Source organism: Mauremys mutica, chromosome 4 (assembly GCF_020497125.1).
Source record: "Mauremys mutica isolate MM-2020 ecotype Southern chromosome 4, ASM2049712v1, whole genome shotgun sequence".
Classification (NCBI taxonomy): Eukaryota; Metazoa; Chordata; order Testudines; family Geoemydidae; genus Mauremys; species Mauremys mutica.
In genome coordinates this window covers 39,344,384-39,363,132 of record NC_059075.1, presented here as the reverse complement: position 1 = coordinate 39,363,132, position 18,749 = coordinate 39,344,384, and the positions used below count along the sequence as shown (strand labels likewise).

Below are 18,749 nucleotides of genomic sequence, written 5' to 3'. Positions count from 1 at the left end.
GGATGTTGTAAGGCTAAATTAATTTATTTGTAACTTAATTAATTTGTTAAGCTTTTCAAGTTCCCTGCATGATTGCTAGATAAATGCAAACTAGAATAGTTCTGCTTTCTGGAAGACTTCAACCTTCAGTGATGAGTTCCTGACTGCTCTAGCCACTGCTTTAGATAGCTTAAACTAGAACATAAATGACAAATATGTCACATTAAACTAAGAGCTCCAGGTGTGAGGTTCCAGTTGCCCATTCTGAAATGATCACAATGTATCATCCTCTCAATCCTCTCAACTGCCTATCAGTGAAGTAGCTCTGAGGTCCATCTAAAAATGCCTTATGTCTGCGCTGTATCAAATCAAAATCGATTTCCAAAAACACGGACTGTGTGATAAATAACTGTGAAATTAGTAGACTTTTTCCATAAGTTGAGTAGGTTTCTGGTTGTTTGTGCATCCCTCCCCAGGACAACAGAATGCAAGTTCTCAGACATACAGAGAGGTTCCTTTATTTATGAGCCAGGGGTGGTGACTAATAATGATGCTATTGGGAGGTTTAGTGGTTAGGGCTCCCAAATGGGAGTCTGGAGACCTTGGCTCTATTTCTAGATCTGCCACAGATGCACTGAATGACCTTGTGCAAATCTCTTCACCTGTCTGCCTCAGCTTCCCCGTGTTAAATGGAGATGTTTGTAATGCAAATTGATATGCAGTTTAGGCTCTGAGTGAAGAGTGCTGTGTCTACTGAATAGAATTATTATTTGTGAAAGGCAAAATCTGACCATTTGGCTAAGGTTCTGACTCCCTGAGGGGTCAGTGCAACCACACTGGTTTGGACTCAGCCCACTGTGACAGAAACATAACAAACAACATTATATAAAAACAATGTAGAGATTTAATGAGCATAGTGAGTCTAGGTTGCCGCATGGCTCTGGTGCAAGAAGGTAGTTGAAGGCACATAAGCCTTTATCTAGCAGAATATCCAAAAGCTAGGAAGATACTTCCAGTTAATAAAGGGCGTTGTTATGTGCTTATGTACTGTGCTTAAAACTGCTGGGGGGAGAGCCTTCTGCTCTGCATCTGCAGTAGATTGCATCTGTACAGCTTGTCCATTCCGCCAACTAATTTCAAATCACAGCAGAAAACACATTTCCCCACACTACAGCTTGCGCCTGGTAATTTCACTCTCCCCCTCTGCTACTGTTGCGAACTCTCTAGATCTCTTCAAAGCATTTTGATGCAGCGTTGTTGCTTCCTATAGCTTTCCTTCAAAGTTAGATTGCATGGCCCGCACTCCAAAGAGTTCCTATCCGCCCAGTCACTGGTGCATCATTCCTGAGCTGTGCATACCCTCGGTGAGATCCGATTGAAGAGGAGCCGGTATAAACCTCCTCCCTGAGTCACAGATGGCCACAACATTTGGCAGTGTCTCTCCCTCCCCTTTTCTTTACTCTCCCTTCCCCCTCCCCTTTTCTTTGCTCTCCCTTTCCCTTCGCTGCTGGCACATTGTTGATGCCAAACAAACGGGGGCAGAGAGGGGAGAGAATTTCTCTCCTTCTGATCAGAAGGCTGCGTATTGACAGCACGGACGAGGCTGAGGAATCTTGCCGGCTCCCACTCTCCCTATTGGAGTTTCAGAGAAAAGGCTTTTCCCCTCCTTTCCTCCTGCTTTGCGCTCTGCTCTTTCGCCCGTGGTAGAAAGATGCCTCGTTTCTTTCTTCCTCCCCGCAGTGACTGGGGATACAAATACTGTAATTCTATTGCAGAGCCATTGGAAAAGGGATGAGATGGGGCTGGACTGTGCCCAGGTGCCCGGTGGGGCTCGGGCATGTCAGATCATCTCTCCCCTGTGTAGCTATAGACCAGGCGAATTCTCCCCCCTGATTTCACCCCAGGAGGACGGACACACACACACACAGAGCCCGATTTCTATCAGATTTGCTAAGTACCTGCAGCTCCCACGGACTTCAGTTGGAGTTGTAGGTGCTCAGCATGTCTGAAAACCAGGCTCGCAACTACGTTTGTGTGGTTCGCCTCTATTTATACTGAAGCTCCGCGAATGCTGGAGCCTGTGGTGACAGGTGCATTAACAATTGGGCAGACAGAGGGGAGGATGTGCCTGGCTACTCCTTTCAAGAACCATCCCTTTAAACGTGGAGGTTCAGAGGCGGAAAGGTCTGGGTCAGTATCCGCAATTGATTGTCTTCCTGTGCCTGCATGGGGATTGGCTTCGGGGTTTTGTTTCATGACTTTTGTCTCGATTTATTTTTTATTGTGCATTTGTTTGCAGTAATAGATGGACTTCAGGGAACAATCCTGCATTGGCCCTAGTGAGGCAAGTTGTGACTTACATTATGATTTCAGTATAAGAAAAATAGCCGTTAAGAAAGCCTCGTTAGCTAGAGTAGATTCCAGGGAGAGAGCGAGAGGGAGGGAAGGAGTGTGAGTGAGAGAAAGATGTATATGAATGGAGGGGGTGGGACGTCAGCCCCCTACTCCAGCCCCTCCTTTCTCATGAACCAGCCATTGCCTCTGCAGAGTGTTTGGGCTTCACTGATTCGCTCTCTGGAGTGAGCCTATTTGCGTGCGGCTCGCCCATTTGTGAATTTGGCTCCCCGAGTCCCCTCTTCACTTCACCTGGGCTTCCTGGTTGCCTACACTTGCCCCCTGAGCATCCTGCTCCACCTAAGGCTCTCTGTCTCTCCTGTGGATTCTGGACTTCTTTCCTCTTCCCCTGCTCTTTTCCTCTTCGCTCTGTCTCTCTGTCTCTCTCTCTCTCACTGAGTTCCCTGCCGCCTGGATCCAGAGGAAGGAGGATACCCATCCAGATTTGTGTGTGTGCGCCTAGCAATTCTGCATTGCAACACTTGCAAGTGGAGAAGCAACAGAAACCCCTTTTAATTGGGATAAAAAAAATCAAAAACCTTCCCAGGGTCTCTGGCTATTTTTTTCTTTTGCCCCTCTCCTGTTAAGTGAGAGGCAAGGATCACAGACAGGGAAAGTCATCTATGATCCCGGAGGAACCTGACAAGGGAAAGATCCAGGATCCTTCTTCCTGACATGTGTGGCTTTCCTGATCCCTCCTGGCGGTTTGGTGCAGCAGCAGGGTTCCTGGCACAGTAGAGCCAGCCCTGGGAAACATCGACCTTTAATTTTTGCGTGTAGTTGTTTATTAACCTTCCCTCCCAACCCCCATTCTCCTCCCCTCGTATCCCCTCCCAGGCACACACCCTCCCACCTTGGAAGTGACTCTCCCTTCTGCTAGGATGGGCCCCTTGACATCATGAACCGTATTCTGTCTTCCCGGCTGGAATTCAAACTACCCGTCTGTAGGTGCCCAGTGCATTGACCATGCACCTGAGAATAGACCCCAGCATCTGCCCAGGACGCCACCCCGCCTGGACCCTGTGGATGTGCTCCCTCTTTTGGGGATGTATCGTCAGCTCGGTTTGGAGTTCCTCTAACGTGGCTTCTTCTGCCTCCTCTTCCTCGTCTGTGTCTCAGGCTCAGCATGAGCAGCATTTCCACGGCAGCAAGCACCACTCTGTGCCTATTTCTATCTACCGCTCGCCTGTCTCCCTGCGAGGAGGACACGGTGGGTTTTCACTCTGTTTCCTTCTAACCTTTTTCTTCAGAACAGCTGTAGCATGCAGGGGACGGGGGCCTTGAGAACAGAATTTGACTTTCTCTTGCGGGGCTGTTTTTTTTTCTCTCCCCTCCTCCAATCCCCTTTTATTTACCTCTGTCACCTTCCTCGTCCCCCCCACCCCAAAACCCGCTTTTATGGAAAACCTCCTTAAAACTGCCAACTTCTCCAGGCAGATCAGAGCTGTCCTGCTCTGGGGGTTTAACCCTCGGCTGCCCAGCCGTGAGCCCCACTCCCAGGCTGGGAAGCCGGAGGGACTTACCGCTAGCGGCGTCAGGGCTGTGAGAAAAGTCCCACGCAGCTGGTCAGCCGGCGATTGGGGCTGGGAGTGAAATTGACCCGGCCGCTCTTCTTGCCGAGTGTGCCGGTGGGGCTGGGTCCCGGGGAGGGGGAGCCGGAGCCGGGGGTGGTGGTATCAGTTGCTTTGGGAAGCCTAATGTTTGAGAGCGGATCTTCCTGAAATCCGAGAGCTCTCTGGCCATGTACTGCGACTGTGCCTCGCTCTGCTGGTGCCGAAGTGGGAAGCTTGGATCACGGGTCTGCATGAGCAGGCTCCGTTCACCCTGCTGTAGGTTAGGACATGCTGGGCGCATGGCCCCCCCTCTCTTCGGGGAAACAGACCGGTGTTTGGAGTCCATGTGTGTTTGGAGGTGAGCTGTGTGTGTGTGTGGACATAGTCACGCATCCTGGCGGGCAGAGCGGGGACAGAGTCGGTTTACGCGTCCCTATCTCCGGCCCTGTGCGATGCAATCGGACACCGTCTCCATAAAACGGCAGCTCGTTAGGGTCTGAGGGCTGTACTTGGTCTAGCAAGTTAGAAGGGGATGCGAGTTTACCCCGGGCTCCTCTTTAACAGGGCGGGGCGGTGCAGCGTGAGTGATGTACAGCAGAGGGCCTTCTCCGGAGACGTGCCCTGACCCTCTCTGGTGTGTTTGGGACCTGGATTTCTGCATGTCCCCCCTTCCCCACGGCATTCTAGCCCTGAGCGCTGGGGCGAGTGTCAGAGAAGCTACAAAGGGAGGGGGCGATGCCAGCACTGGCTGCTCGCTCGCTGTCTCTCCGTTTTATCTGATGGAGTTGTCAAGCAGCTGGGGGCTCATAAAGGGAAACGCTTGCTCTTGACGCTGGGTTATCGCTGATCCCTGCTGTGCCTGGTATTGGCTCCCTGAAAAACCCGGGGAGAGGCAATAATAGGAACTGTATTTAAATGCAGCCCGGCAGAGCGAGCGGGGGAGGAGGGAGAACTGGGGCAGGAAGGAAGGCGAGAGCAGCGCGGTGAAAGGGGGGGACGCAGAGTTGCTTGGCCAGTCCTGTGCTCCCTGGCGTGCTGAGCAATGCTGAGCTGGTGTAAACCTGCCAGGCTGGGGGCTGTGTGCGCTGCTCCTGGTTTCCCTGCGTTCCCCCGGGGAGGGTTAAACGGGAGCGCTGGAAATGCGAGCAGAGCTGGGTTCCGTGGCAGCCGTGCGCCCTGCTCTGCTGTAACTGCTCCTCTTTGCCCTGGTGAGGAGTGTTAGCCTGGCCGGGGCAAGTGAAACGGCTTCTTCCCCGCTCCCAGCCCAGCGCACCTTTCCCTCTCCTGCCCTGCGGCAAGTGCTCAGCGCCCTCTAAGCCTGCCTGCCCGTTTGCACTCGGCTGCCTCCAAGCAGGAGGATTTGGGCAGTGGACAGGGAGCCCCAGGCAGCTGAGTGCCTGGCCTTTTGGAAAGAGTTTCTCCAGAGTTGCAGCTGAAAGTTGCAGACCCACTGCAGGGCATCAAGGTGTGAATTCCAGGCTCTTTAGCATCTTGCCTCTACCAAGGCCAAGGCAGCTCTGGCATATTGCTGAAGGCTGGGAAATGACCGGAGCACCAGCAATGCTTCTGTCACTGCCATCCCTTCCTTCACTGCGTGTTCCCAAATTTCCAGCCCTTGCCCCACCCAGGCTCTGTCTGTTTAGATTGTGAGCTCTTCGGGATAGGGACTGTCAACTGTTCTGTTTGTACGGTGCTAGGACAGTGGGGCCCCCTTCTTGGTTGGTCCTTAGGCACTACCATAATAAACATGGTTAATAATTAATAATAAATAATGAATAATAATAAACACTCATGTGAGGTTCAGTGAATGGGGATGGAGTTCAATAGGTGGCATTGATTGGCTCTATGTGCAATGTCTAGATATTCTGTCCTTCAATTTTGAGGCTGATGATTAAAGTAATGAGAGAACTAGCAGCATTTTTTTTAACCTACCCATATCTACAGATCTGGCCATGCACCATTCTGACCTGCAGCACCACTGTGTTTTCAGTCCCGAATCCCCACATAATGGCAGCTTAGCCCTGTTATGTAGCATCCCTTGCTATTCCCATTCTGGGTTTCCCGCTACAGCTCTCTCAATACATCTCTCACCTGCAGCACTCCCAGCTATTCTATTTTTGCACCTTGTATACAGCTCTGCCAGTGTGCCCTCTGATCCCAGTCCTGATCCCTACCACAGCTCTGCTTGTGCTCAGTCCTTAGCATCCCCTTCTCTTCTAGTCACTGGCTTCCTTTCCCTCCAACCCAGTCTGTCCAATAGCTGTAACAGGTACCCTGCCCCTCCTCATTCAGAGCACCCTGTGGTCTGGGATGCTGGAACAATTTGTATAGTGGGGGTGCTGAGAGCCATTGAAACAAACTGTAAACCCTGTATATGATGGAATACACTTCAAGCCAGGGGTAGCAACCCTAGTTCCAGCACTTATGCCTGTGTTCTTTGTCCTATAGCCCTACCTTTTCAGCTGAATGTGTGTCAGTTTCTGCGGAGAAGTTTGGTTCATAGACCACCTGTGAGTGAGGATTTAACATATGGAGCAAAATGTTTTACTGAGTAGCCCTGATAAAGGTGGCAGAGAATGGTCCATGAGGGTGTAAATAGCCTCCTTTCTGCTCTAGATCTGGCACTGTTAGCCCTCACCCCTTCTTCCAGCTTCACCACCTCCCCAAACGCCAGCAAATCCAGTGGAAGATAAAAGCTGTCCTCAGTTTCGTTCAGGGACCTGGGGCATTTTCCTTGCTCCCTCATTGCAGTAACAAGGCAAGGGAAGTGGAGGGCTCTGTGAGCTGATGCCAACACATGAGCCAGCCTGAGATCCCCCCTCCCCCCAATCATGCCACACAGGAAGGTTGGCATGGAACCCCCTCTGGGAATGAGCAAGAGTGAGAGGGAGAAAGGGACCATGAAGACAGCTGGTCTTCTACCAAAACACAGGCTTGGTTTATATCTGTGTTTTTCTTTCATGTTGTACGATAGAGGCACTTCGAATTTGGACTTGTGACAGCTTTGCAGAGTCAGAACTCAGGGAGGCGGGGTGTGTGTGTGCGTATGTGTGAAAAGAGGCTGTCTGTGTTTACTGGAATTTTGATTTCTTCTTTGGTGGATGAAACTAAAGGTCCTGATCCTGATCCCATTAAAATTGATAGTTGGGGCAGGCTCAGGCCTCAATTCCCCAAGCAGTTTAGCCCTTCAGAGCCTTTCCATCCCCAGTGCCCCATGTGTACTGCCTAAACCAAGCTGTGACTATCCAGAGAGCAGTTTTAGAAGGAACTTGATCTCCTCAACCTCTTCTGAGTCTTCAACCTCTTCTGAGTCTCTTCAATCTTTGGATGCATATACAAGTAACAGATATCAGAAACTGTCAATCAGTGTGGAAAACCTCTGTCCCATAGAAGGCAGCCATCATAGTATATAGCTCTCTAGATCGGTGGTCTTCAAACTTTTTTGACTGCGCACCCCTATCAGTAAAAAATTTTTGAGCACACACCCCCTGCCGCGCTGGCTCTACCATTTTTGCCAAAGCAAAAAAAAAATGCCGTTTGTTTCTCGCCCAGACTGACGAAGCAAACCCCCCTACACACACTTTGGAGACCACTGCTCTAGATAAATGAATACATGTCCCCCCATGTCTTTCTTTGGGGCTGCTTTAGGGCTTCCACAGAAATCAGTGGCAAAACTTCCATTGACTTCAGTGGTGCAGGATGGAGACCTGAGCTGGCAGTCTGCTCAGTGCCAGTATTGTAAGGGTTAATGCTGAAATTTCCAAGCTGCTGCTTTTCCACATTCTTAGCTGCAACCTGTGAATGCTGAAGCTTGGTACAGCGTAGTATATAGGGGAGCTGGTCTCTGTACAATGATTCTCTGAGCCAGGTGCACACCCGTGTCAGCAAGTGAGCAAACAATGCCAAGCAAAGCCAGTTCTACAGTTATGGGGAAATGCCCCATTCTGGGTGTGGACCTTCCAAAGCAGAGTGGGATCTCTGGCCTGAGGGAAAGCCATACAACCCCAGCTGCTGCAGAAGGGGCTTCTGGGACCTAGCTTTTGAGACAGGAAAAGAAGTCCATAGTGCAGCTAAGTTTTGGGTTGGTTCTTCTGCAGCCCAGATATGGCAAGATTTCATCCACTCCAGAACAGCTAATCCCCCCCCCCATGAAGCTACTTAGCCCCCTGCTGGGTCAGCTGCTTTCCCAAAGCCTGCACCAGTGGCTTGCCAGTCCCTTGCTCTGTTTTTTTTCTTTGCCTGCACAAGGCAGCTGTATAATGTGTGCCACTGGTTGACAGATAAAATAAGATTTGTATGTATTTTGTTTTAGTGATGAATTAATTAATTCAGTTTCTCCTTTTCTCCCTCCAGCCATATTTTTCTCCCCCCCCTCCTCAGCAAATGGGGGGCGTGCAGAGCTGTTGCGTGACACCATGTGTGGGAGGGCCAGGACCTCGGATCTGCTCAGCAGGGGTGGCTGGGGAAGAGGCGGTGTTTTTTACCTTGCAAGGACCAGGCTTGTTCAAGCTGTAGAGCGAGTCACAGTGAAATGCGAGGGCTTCTTGTGAGGATTGGCAGCGAGGAGTCACCATAACTTGTAGGTGGCAACTCCGAGGCCTTAGTCACTTCTCACAAATCCTGCCATGTATAGTCCCCTTACAAGAAGCATTTATGAGGGTTGTAATACTGCTAATTTTTTTTTCAGTTGGTGAGTGAAAACTCGTGTTTGTGCAAATGAGGAACTAATCCCAAATCAGTGCTGTGCAAACTTCCCACACAGCTCTGCCAGGGCACCCCAATTCTGACCTGCACTTCCTACTATTCTAGTTCTGGCTTCTCCTCCAGTTCTGCTAATGAAAATTCTGCTAGTACTCTCCCTACTGCCTTACCCATACAATTCAGCCAGTGACTTGGTTCCTGATCCATAGCATTTGACACATTCCCCTGTAGTATCCAGTGCCCTTATCCTCTGAACACTCACAGAAATGCCAGATCTGCAGTCCCCGAAGGACTAATGTACACACCAGTTTGTATGATTAACTCAGAATCAGCCCCAGCTTAATATAACAGCCCTGAGAGATACTCAAAGTGAAAACAACAAGTTTATTGTTATACATTACCGCTTGAATCTTGAATGAGTGAGAATATTGGATACAAATGGCTACATCTAAAACAAAACCATAACATGCTTTCTAGAGACTAAACTTAACAGGTAAACTTCTTGTCTAAAGAAGTTTTATTTCACCCAATGTCTTCTGCAGCCTTTCAGCCAAGGTTGGTTGAGATCCCATTTTTATGAATGTAAACACACTGCCAGTTTACTTATGTACAGGATAAAGCGGTGTCATCTTTGCCTTCTTATATCTCTAAAGTTCAGTCTCTGTACCCAGAGTCAGGATAACCTTCCCCCAACGCTCATGGCTTATTTTTCCTGTGTGCTGCTTTCCTGTTGGTTTCACATTTCTCTGCTGTCTTTGTATGTAAATAGACATTCACTGTGTTAGCTTAAAGTGCTTGATTTACACCCGACAGAGACAGGTGAATAACCTCTCTTGTCTGACAGAAAACCTGTTAGCCAACTGTGCCTGTAAAACATATTTTCAGTAAATCTACATAACTCCTTCTATGTATCTGTACACATACATCTCAGAATGATATTAATGACCAGTGGAACCCACACGTTCATTTAAGACCTCACATGACATTCTTTGGTGAACGAGGATGTACCTACCAGAATCAGGACATTCCTGTAACCCCTTTGCCAGTTGGCATTAAGGGGTTCCTGAGTCACAGTACCAAGCAAAAAAAACTTCAGGTGCTGCTAGGACCAGATGGTATTGTTTTAGTAAATGACCCTCTGCACTCTGAGTTAATTCTGAACTATTACTCCATCATGGTGCAAGGGGACTCTGTGCTGCTGGAGGTGCCCCCTTTCAGAGGAAACATACAAAGTTTCTGATTCCTTAGGCCTGGTCTACACGGGGGGGGGGTGTCAATGTAAGATATGCAACTTCAGCTACGGGAATACCATAGCTGAAGTCGAAGTATCTTATTCCGACTTACCTCCCATCCTCACTGCGCGGGATCGACGTCCGCGGCTCCCCGTGTCGACTCCGCTACCGCCGCTCGCTCCGGTGGAGTTCCGGAGTCGACGGGAGTGTGTTTGGGGATCGATATATTGCGTCTAGATGAGACGCGATATATCGAGCCCCGAAAAATCGATGGCTACCCGCCGATACGGGTATGGGCAAGAGTGAGGTGTGTTAGTCCTGAGTCATCATTAAGTCAGAGCTTTCTTCCTCCCTATATTTCCCGCTGAGTTAGCTGGTGAGTCCTTCTTCATGCTATCTTCTCTGCTTTTTGTCAGTGTTGCTCTGAGCTGTGAAATAGCTGCTATGTTCCATGCCAGAGATGGCTGTGTTTCAAAGATAGGTAATACTGATGTGTAGTTTGTTTATCAGTTTTAGGTTGTAAAACAGTTTTCTGCTACTTTGGAAGATACTTATACTCACACTATACAATCATTATAATTACAAAAAATTACAATCTTGTTAAGATTTCTGTGTTAGTCGTCATTTTCTCTTCCACTGTAACGAATGACTAAAGGAAATTTTGTTAGTCATCAGCCAGCTTTTTCTCTTTTTTTTTTCTTGTTCCTTCAACCTGCTACAGTGGCATCAAAATACGTAAGCAATGTTATGATTGTCACCATAATAACATGCTGTGATGCCATAAGCACTGTAGTCCACACTCCACTGTAGCTTCAAGCAGGAGCTGGTATGGGAGACAGTCATCTCTTGCTGGAACATTTAAAAGTGGAGAGTATTCATCTGGCGGTGGTGGTGGAAGCCCCATAGCTTGAGTAAATTAACACAGAATTGATCAAAACACTGGGGAATAACGGCAATACTGAATATTCTGTCTTGGCTGGGAAATGGACTGGATAGGAGCTATTGCATCTTTTTCCATTTCCACTCATTATGATGTAAAGAGGACTTGCTTTCTGCTTAAATTGTGCAGAGTATCAATCCTGCACTGGCAGAGATGTGGACTGGAAGATCTAATAGATCTTTTCCGTTTCTAGCTTCCATGAATATTAAATTTGAAGTAGAGGAAGGATGGTCTTGAAGTTTACAGTGTAAACTTCAAGTTGGCCTGTGGCTCTGTCTTGTTGTGTGATTTTGGACAACTCCTGTTCCCTGTCTCTGCTTTATACCTTTTTTAAAATGCAGACAGCACCAGTGACCTACCTCCCAGCAGGGTTGAGCTGCTATGTCCATTAGTGTGCGTTGAAATCCTAGGTAGGAAGCAAGATAGATGTGAAAAGTCCCTTTATTACTCTTGTGCTTTGGCAACCCAAAAAAGTAGCCGAGATCAAACCCTGCCGGAGGAGGAGGAAGGACACTTTTGAATTCTGGACACGGAGACTGGCAGTGTTTTCCGCCGTGGTTCTGAAGTCTGAATGGGGTCTAGCCACAATTGCCACCTTTGTTGTTTTCAAAGGAACAGCAAGAATGTTTTACGATGGAACGCTGGCTGCTCAGAATTCCAAACAGGCACTGGGAGTGTGGGTCTGTAATTTGCCATGGCCCCCTCACCGTTTGCTCAAATTACTTCTCTTGCTCTCTCTTTTTGTGTGTGCGTGTTGTTTTTGCACATTAAAACATAACTGCGTATACCCCTGAGTGACTTTCCCCCAAACTATGAATTTAAAGTACTTCCAACACTGTCTTTTAGAATTTGAATATAATTATATGCTTTGGGTGTAAATTGTGGTTTTTGCTACATAAGAAACTAATGGAAATGATCTGCCTTTTCCTATAGTTTACAGATTATACACTTTAGATCTGGGAATATATATTTAGGCTGCTTTTCGTATGGTATATTAAAATGAAAATGAACTCAGTGTGAGCTACAGTAGTTGCTAAACGTGCATAGCAGGTTGATAGACGACAATACTGAACTGAACCAGTGTTAGGGTTTTACCCTAACATCTTTCTTTCACACCTTTGTCTCTTGACATTCCTGTTTGTTGGGCATAGGGTGGGTGAACGATACTTGACTGCACAGCAGTCATCATATCTGTGACAGGTCAAGCGGGTGCGGTGAATGAAGCAGACTGTCATGTGATGTTGCTGGGGGGAAAGAAAGCCCTGCTCCCTTGTTTTGAATATCACATGGTAGAGAGTCCTGGATGCTGGTTTTTTTGTTTTTTTTTAGTATATAGAGCACTCATGCAAGCTGTGCCACCAGACTGACCTTAGAATCATAGAATCATAGAATATCAGGGTTGGAAGGGACCTCAGGAGGTCATCTAGTCCAACCCCCTGCTCAAAGCAGGACCAATTCCCAACTAAATCATCCCAGTCAGGGTTTTGTCAAGCCTGACCTTAAAAACCTCTAAGGAAGGAGATTCCACCACCTCCCTAGGTAACCCATTCCAGTGCTTCACCACTCTCTGAGTGAAAAAGTTTTTCCTAATATCCAACCTGAACCTCCCCCACTGCAACTTGAGACCACTACTCCTTGTTCTGTCATCAGGTACCACTGAGAACAGTCTAGAGCCATCCTCTTTGGAACCCCCTTTCAGATAGTTGAAAGCAGCTATCAAATCCCCCCTCATTCTTCTCTTCTGCAGACTAAACAATCCCAGTTCCCTCAGTCTCTCCTCATAAGTCATGTGCTCCAGCACCCTAATCATTTTTGTTGCCCTCTGCTGGACTCTTTCCAATTTTTCCACATCCTTCTTGTAGTGTGGGGCCCAAAACTGGACACAGTACTCCAGATGAGGCCTCACCAATGTCGAATAGAGGGGAATGATCACATCCCTCGATCTGCTGGCAGTGCCCCTACTTATACAGCCCAAAATGCCGTTAGCCTTCTTGGCAACAAGGGCACACTGTTGACTCATATCCAGCTTCTCGTCCACTGTAACCCCTAGGTCCTTTTCTGCAGAACTGTTTCCTAGCTATTTGGTCCCTAGTCTGTAACAGTGAATGGGATTCTTCCATCCTAAGTGCAGAACTCTGCACTTGTCCTTGTTGAACCTCATCAGGTTTCTTTTGGCCCAGTCCTCTAATTTATCTAGGTCCCTCTGTATCCTATCCCTACCCTCCAGCTTATCTACCACTCCTCCAAGTTTAGTGTCATCTGCAAACTTGCTGAGAGTGCAGTCCACGCCATCCTCCAGATCATTAATGAAGATATTGAACAAAACCAGCCCCAGAACCGACCCTTGGGCACTCCACTTGAAACCGGCTGCCAACTAGACATGGAGCCGTTGACCACTACCCGTTGAGTCCGACGATCTAGCCAGCTGTCTATCCATGGGTAGACTATGGATAGTCACAGAGCAGGCACATCAGAGCAGTGGCAGGGCAATCTTCCCCCATGTTGCCCATCAGGGGCCCTCAACCTGCTCTAGAAGCACCTCCTCTGGGGTGGAGACTAAATTCATTCTCTCAAGATAAAGCAGTTGTCTCATAGGTGGGGGTGGTTGGTTTTCATGGCTCTGTTCCTAATCATCATATTGGACTACTAGAGGAACCAGTTATCTGAACCTGAAAGGGAAGGCTTATATGGAGTCTCTCTGCATGTGCTCACAACTCTTTCTAGTGGCTGGCACCTGGGATCACAACACCCTGCTACTTATTGTGCATCTACCAGAGTTGCTCCTTTACCTCAAGTTGTAGAGATACCATGGTGATGGAAGCCATACAAGTACCTAGACAGATGGCCTGTGGTTTTGATGCTGAATTTTCTAGGTTCCGTCTCCACTGATGACCATGGTTTGACACTAAGGCAGACAGCCATTGTTTGTGGTATGATGCTTCAAGCTACTCTTTGATGGGTGAGTTTGTTGAACAGTGTTAGAAAAGACAATTATGGGGCCAGTCTGTCATCCTGTGCTGCCCTTGAAGTGATATTATTCCAGAACTATTATCTGGGAAGAAAATACAAGCTACACCCTCCTCAGTTGTTACCAGATTTGCCTGTTACTTTGGAGTACATTCATTTATTAGGGTTACTATTCTGAGGGGGGAGGGGGACTGTAATTCTATCAATGTACTGCTTGTGTCACTTGTGTTCTCATAAGGAGCTCTACTTCTCCCTTCTGTAAGTTCCCTCCCAATGGAGCTATCCTGCAGGACCTAGGTTCCCCAGGGCTGGGTCCTTCCAGCCCCATAATTGGAGACTCACACTGAGCACATCTGAGAGGACCGGTTTAATCAGCACTCGCAAGCTGATCCCTCATATGCCCTGGGACTCAGCAGGCTGGTCAAACAGCACCTCCAAGCTGTTACCCTCAGATGCCATGGGCACCACACGAAATAAAGTACATCTGAGCAGGCTGGATCGAGCAGCACTTCCAAGCTGCTACCCTCATATGCCCCAGATTCAGCACGTCCCTATCCCCACTTTCACGTTCCAATTGTTCTGGTAGTAACCCACTTGATGAGCAAACCCCACAGAATTTTTGGGCGCTGCAGGGATCTTTAGCTTAGGTACGAGGAGCGTTGCTACAGAGCGAATGGGGAAGCCAAAAAACTCCCTGGGAGGAATGGGGGGAGAGAGAGAGAGAAGCAATCAGCTTAACCATTAATGTTATTTATTGCCAGCTAATAACCATACAAGGGGAGCCAAACAAAGAAAACAGTTATGTTATTAATTCTAACTTAAATTTGATTATAAAGTCAGGTTTGGAAAACTATAACTGATTACGCAAGTCATGGTCAGAAGACTATACCTAGAGAGAGAGAGAGAGAGAGCTGGGTTCTCACCACTCTGTGAAGCTTGAATGGATCAGAGTTCCCAGGTGGCGGTGGTAGCTGAGGGTCCAGAGTGTTGGAGACAGGCAGAGCCCCCAGCACGATCAGTCAGGAGAAGATGAAGTCCCAATGGAACCGATGCAGATTTTGGATCCAGGCATCAGAGCACTTACTTGAGCATGGGTAGGATTTTTTGTAGGGAAAGAACAATGGTTCAAGGGAGAACACAAGATTTGTTTATGGGTAAACTGATAGCTCAAGGGAGTATACCAAAGTTGTTTTGTTCAGGCTAAACAATAGGAACTGATCATTCCTGGCTATGGGCGATGTTCCTTCCAGGGAGCTCAAAATGCAATTAGGCAGCTTCAGTATTTTGGATACCAATAAAGGATTTATTACTAGAATTGGTCTGATAACTACTGAGCTGGGTTCATTAACTACTGGGTTCATTAACAACTACTGAGCTGTGCAGGCGTGGGTTCGTTAACATCTGGGGCAGAGATCCCCCATCATGCAGTGCTTCCCCGCTTTTCTGGTCCCAGAGTTCCATGCGGTTCTTGCCTTGGAATCTCTGTTCTCCATTCTGTATGCTAATAGAGATGCCCCCCTGTCCCATCTTGAATGCAAACAAGGCTAGAAGAGTTTCCTTATCCTGTCACCCTTGTCCAGAGGGGTTTAGGTGTGTCTTCCACTGCCTTTTCATTGCTTTTTATAAGTCTTTCTTCTGATCAGCTTTGGTTCAAGCAGAGGCTGGTGGGGAAGGTCTTTTATGAGTCAGGCAGGCTGAGTACTGCACCCTGGTTCCTCAAGAACCCAGAGCTGATAGGTAACACAATAGACATATAAAGAAGTCTAACCATTTACAGATAATCTCTCCTTGCTCAGCTCACAGAGCATTTGCAAACTCTGCTGGGAAAGCCTGAACTCCAGGGTTTCGTTACCGTTTTGGTGGAAACTTGCAGCTCTGCTCACTTTCAGACTGGAAGGCAAGCCTCATATGGCATGTATACATAGGCTAATTCATTTAGCAAAAATGTTTTTGGTCCCTCTTACTTCCTTGCAGGATGGCTGAGCAGCTTTGGGGAAAATAAGAACCGACCTGAACCCTCACCCAGAAAATCAAACTAAACTTTTGACAAAAAGAAGCTTGATTCACTTTTTTCGCCTGCCTCCATACTCTCTGAAATCCTTGCAGGCCGACCTTTTTCCATGGAATTTCCAGTGTGGTTTGTAGATGGGGAGATTCTGATTATCTAAAGGAGCATTCTGGATTTTGGGTGTTCATTTGAATCAGGCCTCCAAACTCCATGTGCTTCATCCTTTGTTACTTCCCTAAGAAATGGTGACCACTTGAGAATGTTACCTAATAAACTCTCAGACAGCTACTAATTCTCTAGAAAGTGCTCTGAGCTCCGGGTATCACCATTTTATATAGATGTTGTGCTTTTTGTACTATAGCACTCTGGAGTCTTGGAGCCTGGTGAGATGAAGGAGTCACAACAGCAGCTAAAGAACTAGCTTGCTTGCTCTTCCTTTCTACCTACCTACCTCATGTTGACCCTTCTTGTGTGTGTTGCATTCTGCCATAGTGTATGGTGCCCTGCCCTAGGCTTTCCAAAAAGAGCTCTTCATTCATTGACTACTGAATCAGTCTGCTGTTTGCAATAGCCAGTGGGGCTTCCACAGAATCCAGAGCCCAGGGTCTGGAAGCCTTGTCTGGGACTGGATCATTGTCTAGATCCTGTTATGTGAACATGGCCATCACCTGGCCATCTGGCTCCTCCTCTCCCTCCCCCCTCATCCTGAGAGTGTGAAGGGAAGACACCTCCATCATGTCTCCTTGTTGCCATCAAATGACGGCTGCTGCCAGTTGTTCCAGTCTCCCTCCCCTGCATGCAGGCCAACACATTTCCATCAGGCTAGTTTTGCAAAGATATTGATGGCTTTGAACGCCTTTTCACTTTTTATTAGCTCACCACTGAGTCTGTTCTCCTTTTCCTGTGCCCTCTTGCGTTCAGAGGCAGATCATTAGAGGCAAGGAAAAGGCAAAGAAATTAATTTTCCTTGAGAGATTCATTCAGCAATTCATAAGGGGAAGAAGGAGAAGCAGAGCAGAGGTGGTTTTTTTTTCTTTTTTATGTTTTTGGGGTTTTTTGTTTGCATTTGCAAATGTGAGACTCACAAAGAATTTCCTGTGGCCTGCAGGTGTTAAGGTAACTCTTGACTTGCTTATGTGAGATCAGGCAGTATCCTAAGTTAGGTTGGCAGTGTTTGCAGTAAACTACAGCAGAGAAAGCTGAGGGGGCTTCCCCCCTCAGTCAAGGAGCTGGATTGTACTGATTTAGGAAAAGAAATCAGGCATTCAGAGCCAAAGATCTAGGGGCCAAATTCTGCTCATGGTAATTCAAGCTTACTCCCTTTTAGTCAGTGGTGTTACTGGTTTAACTAAATTACAGTTTGTGCCCTAGTTATCAAGCCATCTACTCAGGTTGCATCTTGCAGCCAAGCCATTCAGATGTGTGATCTCTCTTAAAGGGGGGATATTTAACTCTACTGAGGGCTTGGCTACAGTTGCAGATGTGCAGCGCTGGGAGTTACAGCTGTCTTCATTCAGCTGTGTAGGGAAAGCGCTGGAGTGTGGGCACACTGACAGCTACCAGCGCTGCAGTGTGGCCACATTTGCAGCATTTGCAGCTCTGTTGGGAGTGGTGCATTATGGGCAGCTATCCCAGCGTTCAAGTGGCTGCAACATGCTTTTCAAAAGAGGGGGGTGGGGTGGAGTGTGACAGGGAGTGTGGGGGAGACAGAGAGAGTGGATTTTTGGAGCTGACACTGTGTCAGCTCCCTGCCTTGCAAGTTCTAAGGACTGGAAGATACACAGCACCAACCTTCAATCATTTTAAAAGTTTGGACCCCTTCCCCCACCCCTCTCTTATTCACTAAATGCAAATAGCCTTCAGACCAGATAAGCAGCTGCTCCAAAACGGACTCCCACCTCCATCCCACCCACCCCCCGCCGTGTTGCTTCTCTCCTCAAGCAAACACTAGCTGTGAACATTCCAAAAGAATCCCCCTGCCTGCCTCTGCTGGAGCAAACAGTAGCTGTGTTTGTTTTTTAGATAAGCAGCTCCGGGAGCCCGGAGTTCACAGCAAAACAGCAGAGTGGCTGAACAGGCATTCTGGGATACCTCCTAATACCTCGGAGGCCAATTACAGCGCTTTTGGTGGCCACACGTGCGGAGCAGCGCTGCATCACCAGCGCTGCAATCCTTATACCCAGACAGAGCAGGAGTACAGCCAGCGCTGCAGCCAGGGAGATGCAGCACTGTATGTGCCTTGCAAGTGTGGACGGTGACTAAGTTGCAGTGCTGTAAACCAACCACCAGCGTTGCAACTCTCCAGTGTAGCCAAGCCCTGAGTTAAACACAGAGGGTGTGCCATTGGCCTCAGTAGGGCCAGGATTTCATACAGTCACTTTGCAGCAGCTGAAGCTGTCAAGTGAAGGAGTGTTTAGTGGTTAGAGAAGGGATGTAAGGACTCCTAGGTGTTCTCCCTAGCTCTGCCACTGACTTGCTGTGTGATATTTGAAGTAAGCCATTTAACTGCTGTGTGCCTCAATTTTCCCCTCTCTAAAATGGAGATAGTAACAAGTACAGTGAGAGTAAGTATGCCTGTAAAGCACTCTGAGATCCTAGAGTGACCAGTGACATCAGAAAAACAAAGTATCATTCTCATCTCATAATATATTGCAGGGGTGGCCAGCCTGTGGCTCTGGAGCCACTTTCGGCTCTTCAGAAGTTAAGCAGCTCCTTGTATAGGCACCGACTCCGGGGCTGAAGCTACAGACGCCAACTTTCCACTGTGCCGGGGGGTGCTCACTGCTCAACCCCTGGCTCTGCCACAGGCCCTGCCCCCACTCCACCCCTTCCCATCCCCTCCCCTGAGTTTACCGTGCCCTCGCTCCCTCTGTCTTCTGCATGCCATGAAACAGCTGATCGGGAAGTGGGGGAGGGAGAGGGAGGCGCTGATCGGTGGGGCTCCCGGTGGGTGGGAGGCGCTGGGAGCAGCGGGG

At 48.2% G+C, this 18,749-nt stretch overlaps 1 protein-coding gene across 50 annotated transcripts in view; it reads left to right on the top strand.

The window, feature by feature from the left end:
* Positions 1–18,749, top strand: part of NRXN3 (neurexin 3) — a 1,517,918-nt gene that overhangs the window by 1,011,688 nt on the left and 487,481 nt on the right. For 2 of the 50 annotated variants that reach the window (XM_045016795.1, XM_045016794.1), the window contains exon 1: positions 3,292–3,583. The exons of 47 other annotated variants lie outside the window; for them this stretch is intronic. In XM_045016795.1, coding sequence (XP_044872730.1) covers positions 3,340–3,583 — 244 coding nt within the window. In that variant the 5' untranslated portion in view covers positions 3,292–3,339. Of the gene's footprint in view, positions 1–3,290; positions 3,584–18,749 lie in introns of those variants that run through there. One more of the 50 variants, XM_045016796.1, reaches the window with a different exon arrangement.